We start from the raw sequence: 20,502 nt of genomic DNA on the forward strand, positions 1-20,502 counted from the left end.
CAAAAAAAGAAAATACTCATTTCTGTAGATTCTTTTAAATTTTAAAAATTAACTGTGTGTTAATAAACACTGAGTTTATAATCATTCAAATCGTGTATACATTATTTTGGGATGCCCTGTATGTGTAGGATAAATATTCATCTCTGAAAAAGAAGGAAACCTGGTATAGGAGACAACATGAATGGACCTTAGGGGCACTATGCTAATTGAAATATGTCAGACAGAGAAAGACAGATACAGTATTATCTCATTTATATATGAAATATAAAAAAATATTATAGAAAAAGAGATCAGACTTGTGGGTACCAGCGTTTGGAAGGATTGGATGAAAGTGTTCAAAAGGTACACACTTTCAGTTATAAGATAAACTAGTAGCCTGGTGCATGACATTCGTGCACATTAAAAGGGAAATAATTAGAGGAACTATTTAAATATTGCTATTTGCCCTTTCTTTATAATAGAAGTGTCAGAGATGAAAGAAAATTAGTAAAATGTATATGAAAATCTTCCTCCTGTCAGAGTCTGGGGCATGCCGTGGGACCCAGAGTCAAGTCCCTGCCCACCCGTGTGCACCTCGAAATTGCACGAGACCCAGACATGGCCAGCCCCAGCCCCATTGGGCGAGATCCAGAATTGGCTGGCCCCACTCCCATCAAGCCCCGCTTGGTAGGGGGTGCAACCTCAAGGCCCCCAGGGAAACCTCAGGTCCCCTGGCCCAGTGCCAGGGCACGGGGGCATGGCCTGAGGTCCCCCATCAAGCCCTGCTGGGCCGGGGGCATGGCCTGAGGTCCCCCAGCCCGGTGCCAGGGTAGGAGGTGCAGCCTAAGGTCCCCCAGCCTGGGGCAGGGGGTGCAGCCTGTGGTCACCTGTCAAGCCCTGTTGGGCTGGGGGCATGGTCTGAGGTCCTTCAGTCGGGCGCCAGGGTGGGGAGTGCAGCCTCATGTCCCCCAGCCTGGGGCAGAGGGCACAGCCTGAGGTCCCCAGTCAAGCCCTGTTGCATAGGGAGGCATGACCTGAGGTCTCCCATCAAGCCTACCAAGCGGGGGCACAGCCTCAGGTCCCCCGCCCCAGCCTGGTGCCACATAGCCTCATGTCCCTGCTGATCACTCATTACAGCTCGTTACAGGAACCGCACCTTCGATGTGAGCGCAGTCATCTTGTGTTATGGGAACCCTGCCTCAGCTGTGGATGCAGCCATCTTGTAACAATGTGACAGAGTGAGGGTCAATTTGCATATTACCTCTTTATTATATAGGATAAGTACTAGGAATGTAATGTACAATATAACTATAGTAAACATTGTTGTATGGTATATTTGAAAGTTGTTAAGAGAGAAGCTCCAAGAGTTCTCACCACAAGAAGAAAAACACTGTTATTAACTAAAACACTGGATATTAACTACACTTATTGTGGTAACTTCACAATATAAGTAACTGAAATAATTATGGCTGTACAACTTAAGTTATACAGTGCTGTATGTCAATTATATCTTAAGTAATCTGAAAAAAATATACAAAAATAATAACTAAAAAAGAAAAAGAAAAAGATGCAATACTCCATATTGATAAAATATAAAGAAATGCACAGAATTTCTCATTAGATACAGAAATAGCATTTGACAAAAATAAATATCCTTTCATGATAAAATCACTAACCATACCAGGAATAAAAGAGAACCTCCTTATCCTGACAAAGATCATCTACAAAATCCAACAGGTGACATCATATTTAAAGTTTTCCACCTAAGACCAGTGGTTCTCTGTGGGAAACTGTTTATTGCCTTCACTATCTGATAAGCATAGACAGAGAACCCCCCGAAGGCTGGGTGCCTTTGAAGCCCTCCCAAAGGTCGGAGCTAGGCGCCACCTCTGTTTGTCCAGACAGTGGTAGCTGAAACTACTCCCCCATTTATTATTATGTAAATCCTTGCTGATGGGCTAGTCTGCCTGTTTCAGGGGGTCACCTGCCTAGGGCTATGCTATGGGTGCATCCCAGATCAATAAAAGATCGGAGCGGCCTGAGCTTAGGTGGAAGTCCTTTGGGACTTGCCCGCCTGGTCCCCCAATATTGCAAAATTATCTCGTGTCTTTTTCTCTCATTTGTTGTGCGGCTCCTCTTTCAGATACCGAACCCTACTCCACGCAGAACGTGGAGGGAGTCATACTCGACAGTTCTCAACCTTCCTAATGCTGCGACCCTTTAATACAGTTCCTCATGTTGTGGTGACCCCCAACCATAAAATTATTTTCGTTGCTACTTCATAACTGTAATTTTGCTACTGTTATGAATCATAATGTAAATATCTGATATGCAGGATGCAGGATATATTTAGGCGACCCCTGTGAAAGGGTCGTTCGACCCCCAAAGGGATCGCGACCCACAGGTTGAGAACCACTGACCTAAGGCCATCAGGAAGAGAAAAGTATCTTGTACCACTTCTATTCAACACTGTACTAGAGTTACTAGCAATTAGTCAAGAAAAAGAAGTAAAATTTTACTCAAGTAAAAGCTATCTGTGCTTGTCGATGGAATTCACTGTTGTCTACTATAAGTAATATACTAGTTTTCAGAATACAAGTTTGATATACAAAAATCAATGAGCAATCCAACAATTATATTAGGATAGAAATTTCATTTAAAATAGCATCAAAAAGAGTTATATACTTCAGAATAAATTTAACAGAATAAATGCAAGCATTATCTACTGAAAACTAGAACAAATTGTTTAAAAATTAAAAAAGATGTAATAAGTGGAAAGGTATACATGGATCAGAAGACTCAATATAATTAATATGGCAATATTCCCAAATTTCTATACAATGGAACATAATTTCTATATATACTCCAGGTGGCTTTTTTTTGCAGAAATTGACAAGGTAATCCTAAAAGTCATATGTAAATGCAAGGTACCCAGAAGACACAAAATGAATTTGAAAATAATTCAGTTGCAGGACTCACTTCCCAATTTCAAAACTTATAACAAAGTTACAGTAACCAAAACAATGTTGTATTAGAGTAAAAATACACATATATAAATAGACAAATGGACAGATTATATACCCAGAAATAAACTCTTACATATGATCAATTGATTTTGAGAAGAATAGCAAGAGCATTCATTGGGGAATGTATAGTGTTTTTAACAAATAGTGCTGTGACAACTGGATATACATATGCAAAAAAATCAAAGTTAACTCCTCCCTCATTCCATATGCAAAAACTATATCAAAACAGGCCTACATATAAGATACACAAATATAAGATTCCTAGAAGAAAACATGTCAGTCTTCACTACTTTGCCTTAGATATTTTCTTTGATACAACACTGAAAGCATAAGTGACAATAGGTATATTGAACTTCATCAAAATTAAAAACATTCATGTATAAACATTACCCTCAAGAAAGTGAAAAGACAGCACATGGAGTGGGAGACAATATTTGCAAATCATAAATATAACAAGGACTACTATAGAGAATATATAATAAACTTAACACTTACAACTCAAAAAGAAAAACAATTAAAAATGTGTCAATTATCTGAATAAAAATTTCTCCAAATAAAATATTCACATGGCTATTAAGCACATGAACATAAGTTAACATTATTAGCTATCAGAGCAATGCAAATCAAAACCTCTATGAGATATTTAACACCCATGAGAGCCACCATAATCAAAATGACTGATATAAATATTGGTTTGGATGTGGAGGGACTAGATCCCTTATACATTGATATGGGAGTGTAAAGTGGTACAGGCACTTTAGAAAAAGTTTTGTCAGTTTCTCAAAATGTTAAGCATAGATTTGCAATATGAACTAGAAATCCATTCTTAGATATATACCCCGAAGATGTGAAAACATAGGCCCCTACAAAAATTTGTATGTGAATGTTCATGGCATTATTCACAATAGACAAATGTAGAAAAAATCCGATGTCCAGTAACTAATGAATGCCAAAATACATAAGGAGTAATATTGTAGAACAATAAAATGAAGTATTGATACTACAACCTGGACAAACCTTGGAAATATTATGGTAACTGAAAGAAACCAGTTACAAAAGACCACAAGTTGTACAATTCCATTTGTAATCATATCTAAAATAGCTAATTCCACAGAGATAGAAAAAATATTAGTGATTGTCTACTGCTGGGATGGGGGATTTGGTGGGCTAATGGGTACATAGTTCATTTGTGAGGTGATTAAATGTTCTAAAATTAGATTAGGGTGCTACTTGAACAGCTCCCTGAATATATTTTAAAAAACTTAATTATACACTTCTTTTTTATTTATTGATTTGAGAGAGAGAGAAGAGAGAAGCATCGATTTATTGTCCCACTTATTAATGCATTCATTAGTTGATTCTTGTATGTGCCCTGACTGGGTATCAAACCTGCAATCGTGGAATATCAGGACATTCTAACAAACTGAGCTACCTGGCCAGGAGTACCAGTTAATAATGCCAATTTTCAATAGACGGATTTACACATATGTTCATATATATGCAACTTGATATGTATGCTATTTTGTTGTATTCACAGCAAGCATCAAAGCTTCATATGTCAATTTTTTGAAGGTGTTAACATCATAGATATTTGTACACTTAAAAATGTTGAATTTAGTGCCAAAAAAAGAGCATTTGAGGGAAGTTTTAATTCATTATTTTGAAGTAAAGTGCTGCTGAAAGTTATCGTATACTTTGGGAAGCTTATGGTGAACATGTTCCATCTCAAGGTACTTGTGAACACTAGTTTAAATGCTTAAAAAATGATGATTTCAGCCGAAACCGGTTTGGCTCAGTGGATAGAGCGTCGGCCTGCGGACTGAAGGGTCCCAGGCCCGATTCCGGTCAAGGGCATGTACCTCGGTTGCGGGCACATCCCCAGTGGGAGGTTTGCAGGAGGCAGCTGATAGATGTTTCTCTCTCATCGATGTTTCTAACTCTCTATCTTTCTCCCTTCCTCTCTGTAAAAAATCAATAAAATATATTAAAAAAAAAGAATTGACTCAATATCCTGAAGTAATTACAAAGAATTAAAAAGAAATGATGATTTCAATGTGAAAGACAAAGAACGTCCAGGTCAACCAAAAAAGTTTGAAGACCAACAATTACAAGAATTATTGGATGAAGGTGCCTGTCAAACTCAAAAACAACTTGCAGAAACATTAAACATTGCTCAGCAAACATGCAATGGGAAAGATTTTAAAGGAAGAAAAGTGGGTGTCTCATCAACTGAACGAAAGACAACTGGAAAACAGAAAAGTCCTCATTAAAATGTTGCTTCACCAGCACAAAAGAAAGTCTTTTTTGCATCAAATTGGGACTGGCAATGAAAAGTGGATTTATTTTGAGAATCCCAAATGCACAAAATCATGGGTTGATCCAGGTCAACCATTAACACCGACTGCAAGGCCAAATCGCTTGGGAAAGAAGACAATGCTCTGTGTTTGGTGGGATCAGAAAGGTGTGGTGCATTATGAGCTTCTAAAACCAGGTGAAACCATTAATACTGATTGCTACCAACAACAAATAATCAATTTGAACCACACTGTGATTGTAAAACGACCAGAATGGGTCAGAAGACACGACAAAGTAATTTTGCTTCATGATAACGCACCATCACACACTTCAAAACCAGTTAAAGACACGTTAAAAGATCTTGCCTGGGAAATATTAACCCACCCGCCGTATTCACCAGACTTTGCTTCTTCAGATTACCACTGGTTCTGATCGATGTCACACGCACTTTCTGAGCAGCACTTCAAAATGTACGAAGAAGTGGAAAATTGGTTCTCTGAATGGATTGCCTCAAAACAAGAATAGTTCTATTGGGACATTACTCACAAATTACCTGAAAGATGGGGGAAATGTGTAGCTAGTGATGGACATTACTTTGAATAAAGCACTTTTGATGTTTCTCTTGAAATTATTGTGTTTTCTTTGATTACAAAATCTGCATTATTAATCAGTACACTGGTATACACTTCTAATATGTAAATTCAAACTATGTGAATTTTAACGCAATAAAGTTCTGTAAAATTATACCTGCTAACTAAAGCCATTCAATACAGACGACTGTTACTTTTTTGAAGTTGCATATTTGCCTGATAATTATTTTAACAGTTACTGACCTTCACTTTCCTCAGAGCAAAATATCATTTGTACTGGTTCAGAATTCCATGTTTAAAGTTTTCACAACTATTAAACTTATATGTTTATTTTTTTAAATGCACCAAACCCCAGAAATACTGATGAAAGTTGGGAGGCACTACCAAAACACTTTCACTAATAGGGATAAATACATTGAACTTATAAAGTATATTTTAAAAGAAGCTCAAAGTGTTCTACTTTTATTAACTCCTAAATCTTTATGAAGTTCATGAAGGATGGGAATGCAGTTAATTATTAAGCCATAATGATAATTGCAACAAAAATTATTGTAGCACTTATCTTCCAAAATGTTCCTATATCTTTACATAGATTCTTGTTAATTATTAATCTTTAATAATTAAAAACTAATGATACATAGTGGCCTAACAGCAATGGCATGAAAAGTGAATGGCACTTTGGAGACCAATAGGGCTGCAATATGTCCTCTAAGGAGTGAGGTTAGCCTTGCGAGTTTTTGAAATGTAACTGGGGTATGATATTCTAGTACAGTGGGGCCTTGACTTACGAGTTTAATTCGTTCCGTGACGGAGCTCGTAACTCAGATTACTCGTATGTCAAATCAACAGTGAACGAGTGAGACACGTGAAGCTGGGCTGATGTTGTGGCGTTCACTGTGACGTTCGCTGCGCCAACTAGCGGTGGGGTATCTGAAGCTGGCTCGTAACCCCAATTTTAGCTCACAACTCAAGACAAAAAATCGACAGAGAGACGGCTCGTATCTCGAAAAACTCATTAGTCGGGACACTCATAAGTCAAGGTCGCACTGTATAAACACCACCTGACAATTTCCTTACTACAACTTTAACCTTATTATGATTCCCGAGGGGCTGCAAAACAGAGCTGATTTAAACTTTTTAGCATCCTTTAGGATTCCCTCAATTTGTACTAATTCTGTAAGATAGCTTGGAATTAGACTATCCTTCAGGACTAGGTTGAAGATACCAGGTGCAACAAAAAGAAGAGGCAAATATCTCTGTTACATATTCCCAGGATCAGAATTGTTGCTTATAGTTTCATAGCTAGAAAGCTGTCAAGATGGCCATACATTCTATTTTTCTAAGTCATGATGTTACAGTAATACAGCTTGGTAATGAATTTCATTAAAATCTTGGAGGATAACTAACATGGATTGAATGCTTATGTCCCAGCTGAACTCACTTGTTGAAACCTAATGTGATGAAAAAAAAAAAAAGCCTAATGTGATGGTATTTTGAGGTTGAGCTTTTAGGAGATGGTTAGCTCATAAGAATGGAGCCCTCAAGAATGGGATTAGTGCTGTTACAAAAGATACTTCCTTACTCCACCTTGTGCCATTTCTTTTTTCTTTTTTTTTTTTGAATATATTTTTACTGATTTCAGAGAGGAAGGAAGAGGGAGAGAGAGATAGAAACATCAATGATGAGAGAGAATCATTGATTGGCTGCCTCCTGGATGCCCCCAACTGGGGATCAAGCCCACAACCCAGGCATGTGCCCTTGACCGGAATCGAACCTGGGACCCTTCAGTCCGCAGGCCAACGCTCTATCCACCAAGCCAAATCGGCTAGGGCATTATGCCATTTCTTGATACAGCATTCCTGAGAAGTAGATGTTACTAACTATATTATACAAATGAGAAAACTGTCACAAGGAAGGTTATGTCACTTGCCCAAAATCACACAAGTAGAAAGTGGCAGAGCCCAGATTGAACCAAGGTATAACAGGCTCTAAGCCCATGCTTGAAATTATGTCAGACTGCCTTTCTTTAAAAAGATTACTCTTTAAAAATTAGCTAAGTTTTATTCCATTTAAAATTATTTATATAAATTAAATCCATTTGAAAGTTTTTTCAGGAAAAAATAGAGACTATAAAAAGGTATAACTATAGGATAAATTGCCCTTATGGGAACAGTAAGCTTATGAAAAATTAAAAATTAAAATTTTACTCTCAGACATCCAAATACTCTAATGCATCTAACATTGTTAGGGTGTACAGTAAAGCAGGGGAAAAAACATGATATATTTGAGTTGTATTGTAATTCTCACATGTGCTGACTGTGTGATCCTGGGAAAGTTATTGGAATGTGGATTAAGTATCTGTATGTCTAGATGGCCATGGAAATTAAGTGAGGTCAGGTATATAAAGTAAATGCCGATGCCTGTGTAAAACTTTCAAAAATGCTAAATGTATTGTTAATACTAGTGGCCTGGTGCACACAATTCATGCACATTCAAAGGGAATTAATTAGAGGAAATATTTTAATATTGCTATTTGCCCTTTCTCTATAATAGAAGTATCAAGGATGAGAGAAAATTAGTAAAATGTATATGAAAACCTTCCTCCTGTCAGACTCTGAGGCACACCACAGAACCCAGAGTCAAGTCTGTGCCCATTCACGTACACCTCGAAATTGCATGAGACCCGGACCCAGACAGCCCCACCCCCATTGGGCTAGATCCAGACTTGGCCAGTCTCGCCCTTATCAAACCCTGCCAGGTGGGGGCACATCCTGAGGTCCCCTGTCAATCCCTTCCAGGCAGGGGGCATGGCCTGAGGTCCCCCATTAAGCCCTGGCAACAGGTTGGGGGGAGTGGCCTGAGATCCCCTGTCAAGCCCCACCAGGGGGGGTGCACGGCCTCAGGTCCCCTGGCTTGCCACCAGGACGGGGTTGCAGCCTCAGGTCCCTTGGACTGGTGCCGGGGTGGGGGGCATGGCCTGAGGTCCCCTGTTAAGCCTCACCAGGAGGGGGGTGGGGCCTCATGTCCTTTGGCCCCAGTGCTGGGGTGGGGGGCATGGCCTGAGGTCCCCCGTCAAGCCCTACCAGGTGGGGGTGCACTTTGAGGTCCCCTGTCAAGCCCTGCTGGTCTGGGGATACAGTCTCATGTCCCCTGGCCCATTGCTGGGGCAGGGGGCATGGCCTGAGGTCCCCCATCAAGCCCTACTGGGTAGGGGGCCCACCTTGAGGTCCCCTGTCAAGCCCTGCTGGGCTGGGGGTGCGGCCTCAGGTACCCTGGCTCAGTGCTTGGGTGAGGGGCACATCCTGAGGTCCCCCGTCAAGCCCTACCAGGTGGGGGACATGGCCTGAGTTCCCCTGGCCTGGCACCAGGGCAGGGGGAGTGGCCTGAAGTCCCCCGTCAAGCCCCACAGTGGGGCATGGGGGGGGCGCAGCCTCAGGTTCTTGCTGATTGCTTGTTAAGGCTCATTATGGGAACTTGGCCTCCACTGTGGGTGCAGCCATCTTGTGTTATGGAAACCCCCAGCCTCCGCTGTGGGCACCACCATCTTTGTGGCTGAGTGATGGTCAATTTGCATATTCTGTCTTTATTATATAGGACTAGAGGCTTGGTGCACGAAATTTGTGCATGGTGGGGAGAGTCCCATCAGCCCAGCCTGCACCCTCTCACAATCCTGGACCGCTGGCTGCTAACCACTCACCTGCCTGCCTGCCTGATTGCCTCTAACTGCCCCCCACCAGCCTGGTTGCCCCCAACTGCCCCTCCCCCCCCCCCCGCTGGCCTGGTCGCCTCACACAGCCTGCTTCTTGGTCATTTGGTGTCTCTCACTAACCACCCTGCCAGCCTGGTCGCCCACACAGCCTGCTGCTCGGTCGTTTGGTTGTCCCTCACTGCCCCCCCTGCCAGGCTGTTCGCGCCATGCAGCCTTCTGCTCAGTCCTTTGGTCACCCCTCATTAACCCCCCTGCCAGCTAGGTCGCCCCACACAGACTGTTAGTCTTCCATTTGGTTGTGATGGTCACTTAGGCTTTTATATAGATAGATTGTTATTAAAAACTAAACTGAAGGGGTAAAAAAAAAAGTAGGGAATGAAAGGTTGTGTTGGAGAAGAACTTCGTGGTATGATTCAATGTTAGTTTAAGCATGCTTTAGGAAAGAGCAAATACAGAAAAATCGGTAGACTCTCAATAAAAAAATGATTACTAATGATGATGATAGAATCCTCTTCTGTTAGGGCTAGGTTAGTTCTCATATTCTGTTATTGCTTTTCATTTTGAAGTAGAGTATTAGAAAATGAAGGGAGTTAAGGTACGTTTATTTTTTATATTAATTGAGAATAGCTGGGAAGCATCTTAAATCCAGAGAAAACTTAAATATTGTGTTTTAACAAAGTAGAGTCTAGCTAATATCAAGGAAAAAGGGCAAATATTCATGCTCTGCAATTCAAATTCTCTGAAACAGATTTTTAAGAGAGATCTATGACTTTAAGGTTCTAAGAAAGGCTTATACCTCACTCTTGAGAATATTTGAAGCATATGTAGATAATTAAATATATGGAAAAGTAAAGAAATGTAATTTATTTTTTTACAGGTAAAATTTGCTTTAATTTTTATTCTAAACATGCCTTATACACATTTTTTAAAAGACTATGTGATTAATGTTCCACTTAATGTTTGAATAAAGCACTTCCTTTTATAAAAAGGAGTTGGCTTAGTTACAGCAGGCTCTGACTTCCCAGCTATCATCACCTAGAGAAATGATTGACTTCCCTGACAATGTACCCAGGGAAAGCACCACTCATCTAGTGACATCTCACACTACAAGTAAAACCATTATAGAAATAATCTATGTTCAAGGGGATGAATGTAGCCAATTTAGTTCTATCTTAGTGATGGCAAATGCATTGCTTCCCATAAGATTACTATTTGCTGGTCAAATAATTTTAAATGTCAGGAGAAAGCTGCCGTGTTATAAAAATTATTATATTCCACGAAGAAAAATTCAACATAATTAAACATGACCAAAAAAGTGCAAGATTCTTCAAAGAGTTGACCCCAAACCACCATTTTGAAGCAAAAAAAAATCTCAAATGACTTCAAAATTTGAATTAGGGGATCCAGGTCTCAAGTCTAACTGGATACCAACACAGCTTTTTATACCAAACAATGGTTTTTAAAACCTTTATATAACAAACTTACACATTACCTGGTAATTGTTTTGGTTTTGTGATAACCTCAATTGGTTTGATGATGCAAAATGTGAAGAAAAATTATTCCGTGGTGGATTTGTATTACTGTAAATTGTTGTAGATGCTGTATGTAATGAGGTCCGTGGTGTCAAATGGTAGTCTCTGTTCTGATATAATACATTGTTTGACAAGTCTCTAATATTCACCATCTGTGAATTTGGCATATTTCTTCCTGGTCCTGGCAAAGCTGTACTTTGGTTCTCAGCTCGAAGGGAACTGCAACTTTCATAAAATCTTGAGTAGCTTGGTATCTGTGCTCCCATCAATGCTAACTCCTCCTCTCTGGCATACTCATCATCAGCATCTCCAGTCTCCATTGCAATGGACAAACAAGTTCCTTCTGCTGAACTAGGCTTCTGTGGAGGATTTCCTCCCAGAATTCTCTGGGGGTAATCACTAACTGCCAATGAAAATACTTCACGGATTTCTAAGTTTTGTGTTCTACAGTAAGGATCTCTAATAGGTGGCTTTTGCCCACATAAGTTATGTGATGTTAGACGTGTGTGTTCAGGCTTATATGGCCTTTGAATTCCAACTGGTTCAATTTTGCAAGGTCGGTGGCACACAGAAGGCTTTTGAGGTACCATAATATCAGAGGCTTGCATTGAAGAGCTTCCGTAGTTTTTCTTTGTGTACACTGAGTTTCCAGCATTTAGAACACTTGTTTGTCTTGACAAAATAATCGTTTTTTCACCCAAGAGCAGAGAGGCATTTTTACAGTGTGCTACTTGTCTTTGAACAGGAATGTGCAGCTGAAACTCGGTACCATTTTCACTGGCCGTTTTCTGAATGGGGATTTTATGTGCTTCCGTAATTTGTGTATTTGTATATTTGGTTGTCCCTTGCTTACTTAATGAACTGGCTGGACTGTATATTCCAGTCACAATGACATCATTATTGGCAGATGACCAAGAAGATTGTTGGCTTGAGGGTTGAGAAATATTAACCACATTTCTTACTGTAATGTCTGGAGCTGCCAAAGAGGTACCAGGAATAGTTCCTGTCGTTGCTGCTCCTGATTCAGAATTTTTACTGCTCATTTTTCTTCTCTTATTGCCGACCCACGTCTGGAAGAACAAAAAAAAAATATGTTATAGAAAATTTCTTAACAAAAAAGACAAGGTAAAACGATTTCTGTATGATAAATTTCATTTCCATTTATCAGAGAACCAAGGCCTATACAAATTAAAGGAAAAAAAGAGATATAATAAAATTAAAAATAACTAAAGTATAAGGTCAGAATGATCAGGGAACCGTATTTAATAAATACCAAGGAACTTTGATAATGTAATTGTATTATTGCTCCTGTCCTCAAAACCCAACCAATTAATTTATCCATAGCAAGAACTTTAAAAATGTTTATATCCTTTGACCTAGTAAATCCACTTTTGTGAATTTATCCTAAAAATAATCATAGATGTATATAAGTTTGTATCTAATGACGTTCATCATATGTTTCTTTATAATAATGAAAAATTGGAAGCATAGTTAAGGTAGTTAATGTCATTGGAAAATGCTTGTGATAGTGTTAAACAAATGTATACTTGCAATTTTCAGGTTAAAAATTTTTCTTCTATTAATATTTTATAACTTGGTTAATTTAATATTGCTAGATATTTAAGTTATTTTTATAAATATTCACTATTATAAAACATACTACAACACACATCATTGTAATCCTTGTGCTATTGGTCTGTTAGAATGTTATTCTAGAAAGAAATTGTTGTGCTTTTTGATACTTTCAAATTACCCTGCCATGTATTTATAAGAGTTCTGCATTCTCCACAACCTTATCAAGACTTCGCATTTTCTTTTTGTGGTCCTTTGTACTCCAGGAGTTAATAAGAGGTATATAATTGCTGTTTTGATTTAAATTTCTATGGTTATTCTATTGCTTTGATAGAATAGCTTATCCATTACCTTTACTTATTTTTATATTGGGTATTTGTTTTTTAAATTGATTTATAGGAGCAATTTTATACTAAAGGTAGCAACACTTTGTCATAAGTTGCAAATATTTTTCTGTTTGTCATTAATTTATGGTAGTTATTTTCTTTACACTTTTCTCTCCTTACCAAATGTTATGCTGTAAATATGTATTGCTTTTATAAACAGAAATGTATATTATTAATAAAATAACACTGGTGATTGGCATTCAGGAATTGATTACAAAAATGTACTTTTACATAAATAATGTATTATAATCATCTTAGTATTATTACATTGAATCAGGATTCTTCTTAAAATGTGCAATAAGAAATATTTCATTCCATAATGTGATCAATAAACTCTATAATTATTTCAAAATGTACACCAGATTATAAACTACCAAAACACATTTATCTATTAAGAATTCTTAAAAAATAAATAAGTGAAAACATTAAATGAACTAGCTTCACACGGATATGGTGTAGGGTAAATTTAATATTCGGTTACCTTTTGAGTGACCAAAAGTTTTAGAAGACCACAAAAATTATCCAATTCGCTATGCTTTTTATACTATAAGCTATATTAATGTTGCTCCAATACTATAAATAAAAGCTATCATGTATTAAGTACCCATCATATGTTTTTATAGATATTATCTCCTTTGCTAGGTGTTATTTTAAAATTATGTAAGTGAAGAAACTGAGGTTTAGAAATGTTAAGTGACCTGCCACCAGAATTTAAAATCAATTTTCTGTTCTCAAAACATTCTTCTTCCACTATGGTGAGAAATTCCTGAAATGGTCATCTCTGGTGGCCATTTTATACTTTTGTAATTAATATTTCTCTAATAAATAAAATGTTCCAGGAACTGAGATGGCTCCATTTTACTTTACATGAGGCTGTGAAAATTTTAAAGGTGAACTGTGATTTAGTTTTACTAAATGCAGAAGTGAGAATTATAAGCAGAGGGACAAATGAATATAAATGTTACAAAAGTAGACAGGGCAGAAAATCTAGATAGTTTTAAAGTATATGCTCAAGAGAAATATCTAAAAAGAAATGTTTTTGGATACTAATAATTTTGATGTATGGTTCAAACGTTAAATTTTACAAATATTCCAAATAAATAATTGTGATATGGCTTTTCAAGTATGAAAAAATATGCAAAATAATTATGAGACATAATTTTTATAAAAATATATAAACATTACATTTTAAAATTATAAACACAAAAGCATAGTGAACTGGTAAAATGCGAACTCAAGAGCTACTACATTGGAAGGGCAGCTCTGCAATATTTCTGAGAAAACAAATAAATAGCCTACCATGTTCTCATCACAATATCAGAATACCTACCCTAACACAGAAGTTTAAGAGTGATCCCAGTGCATTGTTAATTTATGACTGACTTAGATAGTGCAAATATTTTTTACATAAATACCTAGGTATTTATATTATCTACCCATCACAAAATAAAATTCAGTAGAATATCATGTGCATAGGACACTCAGCTATCTAAACTCAGAAGGCAGATAACATAGATGTAAGAAGATCCATGTATTTTACTGAAACAACCCCTGACCTTAAAACCCATCTTATTTTGTTTTATATATAACTAGAGGCCTGATGCATGAATTCGTGCACAGATGGGATCCTGCTGGCCAGCCCCCAATTGGGGCAGGATGGCCAGGGTGAGGGGCCATAGGCAGTTAGTCAGTCGGCCCCACTCCCTGTTTGAACTCCCAATTGAACTTCTGGTCAAGGGGACAATTTCCATATTTTATTATATAGGATTTACCAAACTTGGTATTCTAATCTATAATAAGTTAGAAATCACAAATATGAGGGGACTTGGGATTGAGTTTGCTTTTGGGGACACTTTGTTAGCACCAAAACTAAGAATGTTTACTAAATGCATATTGCTCACTAAAAAGGAGAAGGAAACACACACACATACACACACACAAGAACTGATGTGAGAAATCATTAGACTGGTGTTTTTTAGTAAAGGAGAAAGTCACCACATACACCTTAGCATATTGTGAGCATTATTATGTGAGCACAGTTCAATAATTGATTTCCATAATAAAACTCTGAGTCAAAAAGTAAGGATTTAATTATTTTCAATATTCTCTACTGAGGTCAAGTGATAAAGTATGTATTAAAAATGTTGTCCACTTAAAATGTTAAAAATAAAGAAAATTCATTGTCTGAAGGTTCCAAATAACTGAAAAACTTTTTCCTAAAAGTCATTCACTTACAGAATCCAAAATTTACCAGTGCTCATAGAATATACATTATTTTTCTTTCCAAAGGCTTTATTGGTGTGAGAGAAAAAATCGGTCAAATAGATATGTTAATTTGGGATTTGGACTAGGAAAGTGATACAAGATAAAAAGTGGAAAGATACCAGGGTCATCAATCCTGTGTCCATAAGATTCTTTTCAGTTTTCTCTTAGAAATTTCCAACTTATTTTCCGTTTTTTTAGACCTTCCTCTTTGTTTTTCTATACCATTACCCCATCATATTTATTTTTGCATGGATATTTTAACCTTTTAAACTCTATTTACATTAAGATCATGTTTAGTAAAATGAAGAAAACCACAACAAACACTATATTATAAACAAGAAAAGTAAGTTATGTTTCAAAAGTAAGTTATGTTTCAAAAGGACATACAGACCAAGCAAAATACTGGGGGCCGGGGAGGCTGTGGATGATGAGTCGATAAAGAACTCCCTTTTTATCTGATTAGAAAAGCCACCAAAATTGTGTTGCAATTTACATTTGGAAGACCAAATTTCTGTACGCTCTCCTACAACAGAGAGAATGAACCTGTTTGACACAATTCCTTATGATTTATATAACATTTTACTTGTAAGCCTACATTCTATGAACTTATTTCTTTTTATTTCTATTGTTTGTTTTAGATTTCACATCATTTGAAACATAAATATAAATCTGTGTGTTTCAACACTCTCAATATTCAAATACAATCAGTAAGTTATTAGGAAAGATTCAATAACAAATTGGAAATATGAGAGGTCACAGTCCACAAAGCAGCTGCCTAAGAAGGCATTTCACTTTAAAGCAATGGTAAAATAAAACGGGGAAAAAAGGGAAGAAAGAAAGAAGTTACCATGGGTGTGGGGGGAATGAGTTTGTACTTATAAAGTGAAATCTCATCAATTTGAAATATTATGCACTTTATATTATTTTTCTAAAGCAATTAAACATTTTTTCTCTCAAGTTCACTGAAGGCATTTCAAATAGGGAATTTTAAGCTATCAATAGGAAAAAATTCTAGTTTATGATGGTTGATCTCAGCCAGTAAGTAATAGATATCCTGAATATCCCCACACCCCTAGAATTGGTGGCACAATTTCCTATTTGAAGATGAACACATCATTTAGTTTTTAAGAAATTTATTTCCCAAATAAGTTTGCTTATCAGGATATTTTTTATATTTATGGTCTTTGAAAGTTCCTCTGAAAGAAAAATAATTGAAAAAAGACATTCTTTCTCTTTCCCAAATTAACCTGATGATAAGGATGGGAAAGCTGCTAATATTTAAATCCCTAAGGTTTCACACCAGCAGGATTTGTAGCATGCCCAGACAAACATAAAAGGACCTATGCACTCAGTAAAATCTGTGACTAGTTCTGATAGATTTATCTCTTGCCTCCTCTCTATGACTTTCTCATTGCCTTCTCAAATGTTTGACAGCTCTGATTTTTACAGATGAATATGATTGTGATAAAGAAACATTTCCTCCCTTGTGATTTCTTGTCCTTTACTTGCTAACCGATTAAAATGCATGCATTTTAATTAAAAGACAGAGGAAATATCCATAAGAAAGTCTAGATTTTTCTAAAAAGACAAAAATACTCAAGTTATAAATGCCTAAAAATATTCCTTTTTTCTTGTTTTTAGATAAAAGAAAATATGCTAGATACATAATAGTCCCTCAGTAAATAGCTGTTTTACTGATAGGATTTTGTAGGGTTATATATCTATATTAATTATAGGTTAAAGGCAGCATAGAGTCAACAACTAATTTTAAAGGTATTTGTTAGTTCAAAGAACTGGGATATTTAAAGATATGTTTAAATGCAAATTATTTTTAGTTTCTTCAAGGTATTCATAGAAACAAATACATACTAAATAATTAGCTTGGTCTATTTTAAAATTAATATACCAGGGAAATGAAGCTGTTTATAAAGTTAGTGACTTCATACCCTGATAGTTTTTCTTATATTAAGCAATTATAACTTGTAATAAAAAGCTATAAATTCAAGAATGTGAGACCTCAATACTTACCCTGACTACACTGAAGTCCAGCTTAGTCTCCTGTGCACACTGTAATATTAGCTGAAAGCAATTTTTACTTTGATTTGTCATTCCATTTTCATAATAACGCTGTAAAATCCTTTGTTGTTCTACAGTAAATACAGAACGTAGATTCATCTAAAAATAAAAGAAGATACTCTGAAAATTGGAATAAAAACTGTGTATGTGTAGAATTTGCAAGTTTTTAAAAAACAATTTCAGTGATTTGAAGCTGCAAGATATTCTAAAGTCAATTAATCCCCATTAGTGGGCAAAAATCTGTGTGCCAAAGGGAGGCAGGTTCTCACTGAAAAATTATACATAATGGAAATACATTGAATTTGCTTAGAAAAAAAACACCAACATTAAAGACAATAAATGAAAGCCTTATCTGGACAGTGTCTTTCACTGAAATAAATATTTATGGCTAATAAAGCCAGAGATGGTGGTAGCCATACGTGGTCAATTATCAACAGGGACACTCACTGTTCTTTGTCAAGCAAGGCATCTGGTATATGTCGTATAGTCAGAAGCTGTGCTCTGGAACAAAAAAGTGTCTTCTTTTTCTTTCTTTCTGGGTAAAAGGGTTCTTTTTATATATTAAAACAAACCCCCTTTTTAAAGCTTAAAAATAAACAAGAAGTTTTAGTGATTGTGAAAATTGCTTTAGGTGATACTAAAACAATTATTTTTAATAACTATATAGTATACAAACTAAGAATCAAAATCATGTACATTTTACTAAAAAAACATATAAAAACTATACACCTTTTAATTAAATTAATACCATCATAATTAGATAAGAGAAATTTATAAAACACTTTTTATTCTTCTCATCAATATGTAACATACTTAATATTAAGAGAAAACAACTCTGGTAATATCAGAAGTAAAAGGCAGGTCAAACTCTTTTTAAAAATGATAAATTCTAGTAGTGCATTTTGTATAAAATATTTATAATTAGATTAAGGCAATTTTAGGTTCTTGTTAAAAGCTGTCACACTGAAATTATTGCTAAAAGTTGACAGTCAGAAAAAAAAAAAAAACCCTTCCCAAGGAAAGTGTCTCTCAAAATTAGAAAAAACAGCAACAATAAAAACAACAACCCTATAAGCCAAACAAAATAGAAATCATTCTAGTATACTAGGTATGGAAAAAAGCCAAGTACACTGACATAAAAATTAACTTCCCTTTGTCTGAATATTTTAAATTACAAAGCCATCTCATAAATAAATTAAAGACAGTCATATAGCAATCCTCTGCATTTATATACCCAACTTTCTTTCTTTCCCATACAAACATCTTCCTATCTAATGTCTAGAGAGCTGATGAAAGAAAGTCAGATATTGGAGAGGGCCCCAGAAAGATGAGAGTAGAGTTTCTTCCTGGAACACTCAGAAACAAATAACTCCACTAATTTTCTAAAGGGTTACCCATGTAAAAGTATAAACCTTTTATCTGAAATCTGTACAATTTTCAAAGATGTTGGGTCCAGAGGACAGCATCCATCAAAGAAATATCTACTATTATGGCTGCCAGCTTTCAGAGCACATTGTTTTTTGTTGAGACAAAAGATGGAAATCAAATAACCGAAAAGATTCATCTGGTGTGGATTTAGATGCAAATAACTTTGGAATGAGTTCTGAGGAGGGGAGTAAACTTCAATTCACTGATGCATAATCAAGGCAAAGGGTCTGATCATTTTCTGCAGGGCTGTAATACCATAAAAAGCCTAGAGTGCAAGATATGGGGGATCTCCAGGTGTGATGATACCTGAACTAATAATATATAAATGCTTTTCTATTGGCTGGCTAAAACTGCTACATTTACCCAAATGTGATATGAATCTTTAAAAGCACAGCAGGTCCTTTGTCAGTAACAGCCAAATATAGGTAACCAGTACTAAACAGATTTCTGGAGTCAACAATTCTAACAATAGTGTAAACTTTTTAGTTTTCCCTTAAATTCAGTAGCAACATCAGGAAGTCCACTTCACTCAAAAGATATACTATTTTTTCTTTCAAATTACAGCAAGTAGACAAACCCTTATAAGCAAGATAATTTATCATTACCTCCATCCACCCAAGTTATCTTGGTCTATTAAGTGGAACAATATTGAATGACTATACTACCAAAACTTTTAATCATTTTCACAAAAAATAAAAGAGTTATAAAAACCTTCCATTTAAAAGTTGGGGTCTTATATATGTGGTAGATAAAATAATAATCCACTGGTTTCATAAAAATGGAGGTCCACTGGTTTAGGGTAGGGAAGGTAACTGAATTAAGGGATTAAATGATGAAATAAGTCATTTAGCTTTATCCCAAGATTTACTCTTTGCACTGCACCACCCACTCAGCACATGCCATCCCACAAGAATAAGACAACCTGTGACCTACTCTCAGCTCCACTATGGTATATTGGGTAAATAACTTAATTTCTATGAGCATCCATTTTCTAGTCTATAAAATATTAGATTATATGACTTATTTTACTTTCCAGTCTGGATTGGTCCAATCATTTGGAATATGCAAAATGATTTTTCTTAAATTGTAAAGTATGTTACAGTTGTAATGTATATTTACATTTTTAAGTATGACTAGGCCCTTTTGTTTATAATATTCAGGATGGGATTTGTTAGATTGCTCTAAGCTTTAAATTTGGTGTTTTAATGAGGACCTTTAGCCATTGAGAAAACATTAAATTATGCTCAGTATATTGTATTCAAACAAGGAGAACAATGATTAACATATTTTAGATTTATTGCTTCAGAAGTACTTGAAAAATAGTTTCTAGGAATGACTACCTCCTTCGAAGTTCCTGGTAGGATATATTTTCACATGGGTATATATCAGATAAATTCCTATATAACATTATTGTCATACTTAAAATCTGCTCTAATAATTCCCTAATAATGTCTTAACTGGTTAACTAATTTGGAAAGTACCAAAATATTTTACTCATAAGTACTCATTCTTGGAAAATTTGATATTAAAATGGGGATTTCATAAAATTCAATTCAAATATTACACATTCTTTCCAACAATAAAAATTTGAAGTGTGTATAAGCCATGGTGTTTTTGTTACTGTTTTTAAAGAGTTAAGCCTAG

The 20,502-nt window shown here is 36.1% G+C and overlaps 1 protein-coding gene across 2 annotated transcripts in view; it reads right to left on the bottom strand.

Moving 5' to 3' along the window:
• The window catches only part of HDX (highly divergent homeobox), a 157,051-nt gene that overhangs the window by 96,144 nt on the left and 40,405 nt on the right, over positions 1-20,502 (bottom strand). Inside the window, exons 2-3 of one of the 2 annotated variants that reach the window (XM_059679101.1) lie at positions 17,383-17,529; positions 11,092-12,201 (exon numbers count right to left, since the gene is read on the bottom strand). In XM_059679101.1, the coding sequence (XP_059535084.1) occupies positions 11,092-12,201; positions 17,383-17,529 (1,257 nt within the window). The remainder of the gene's footprint in view (positions 1-11,091; positions 12,202-17,382; positions 17,530-20,502) is intronic. The other variant, XM_059679102.1, reaches the window with a different exon arrangement.

Source organism: Myotis daubentonii, chromosome X (assembly GCF_963259705.1).
Source record: "Myotis daubentonii chromosome X, mMyoDau2.1, whole genome shotgun sequence".
Taxonomy (NCBI): domain Eukaryota; kingdom Metazoa; phylum Chordata; class Mammalia; order Chiroptera; family Vespertilionidae; genus Myotis; species Myotis daubentonii.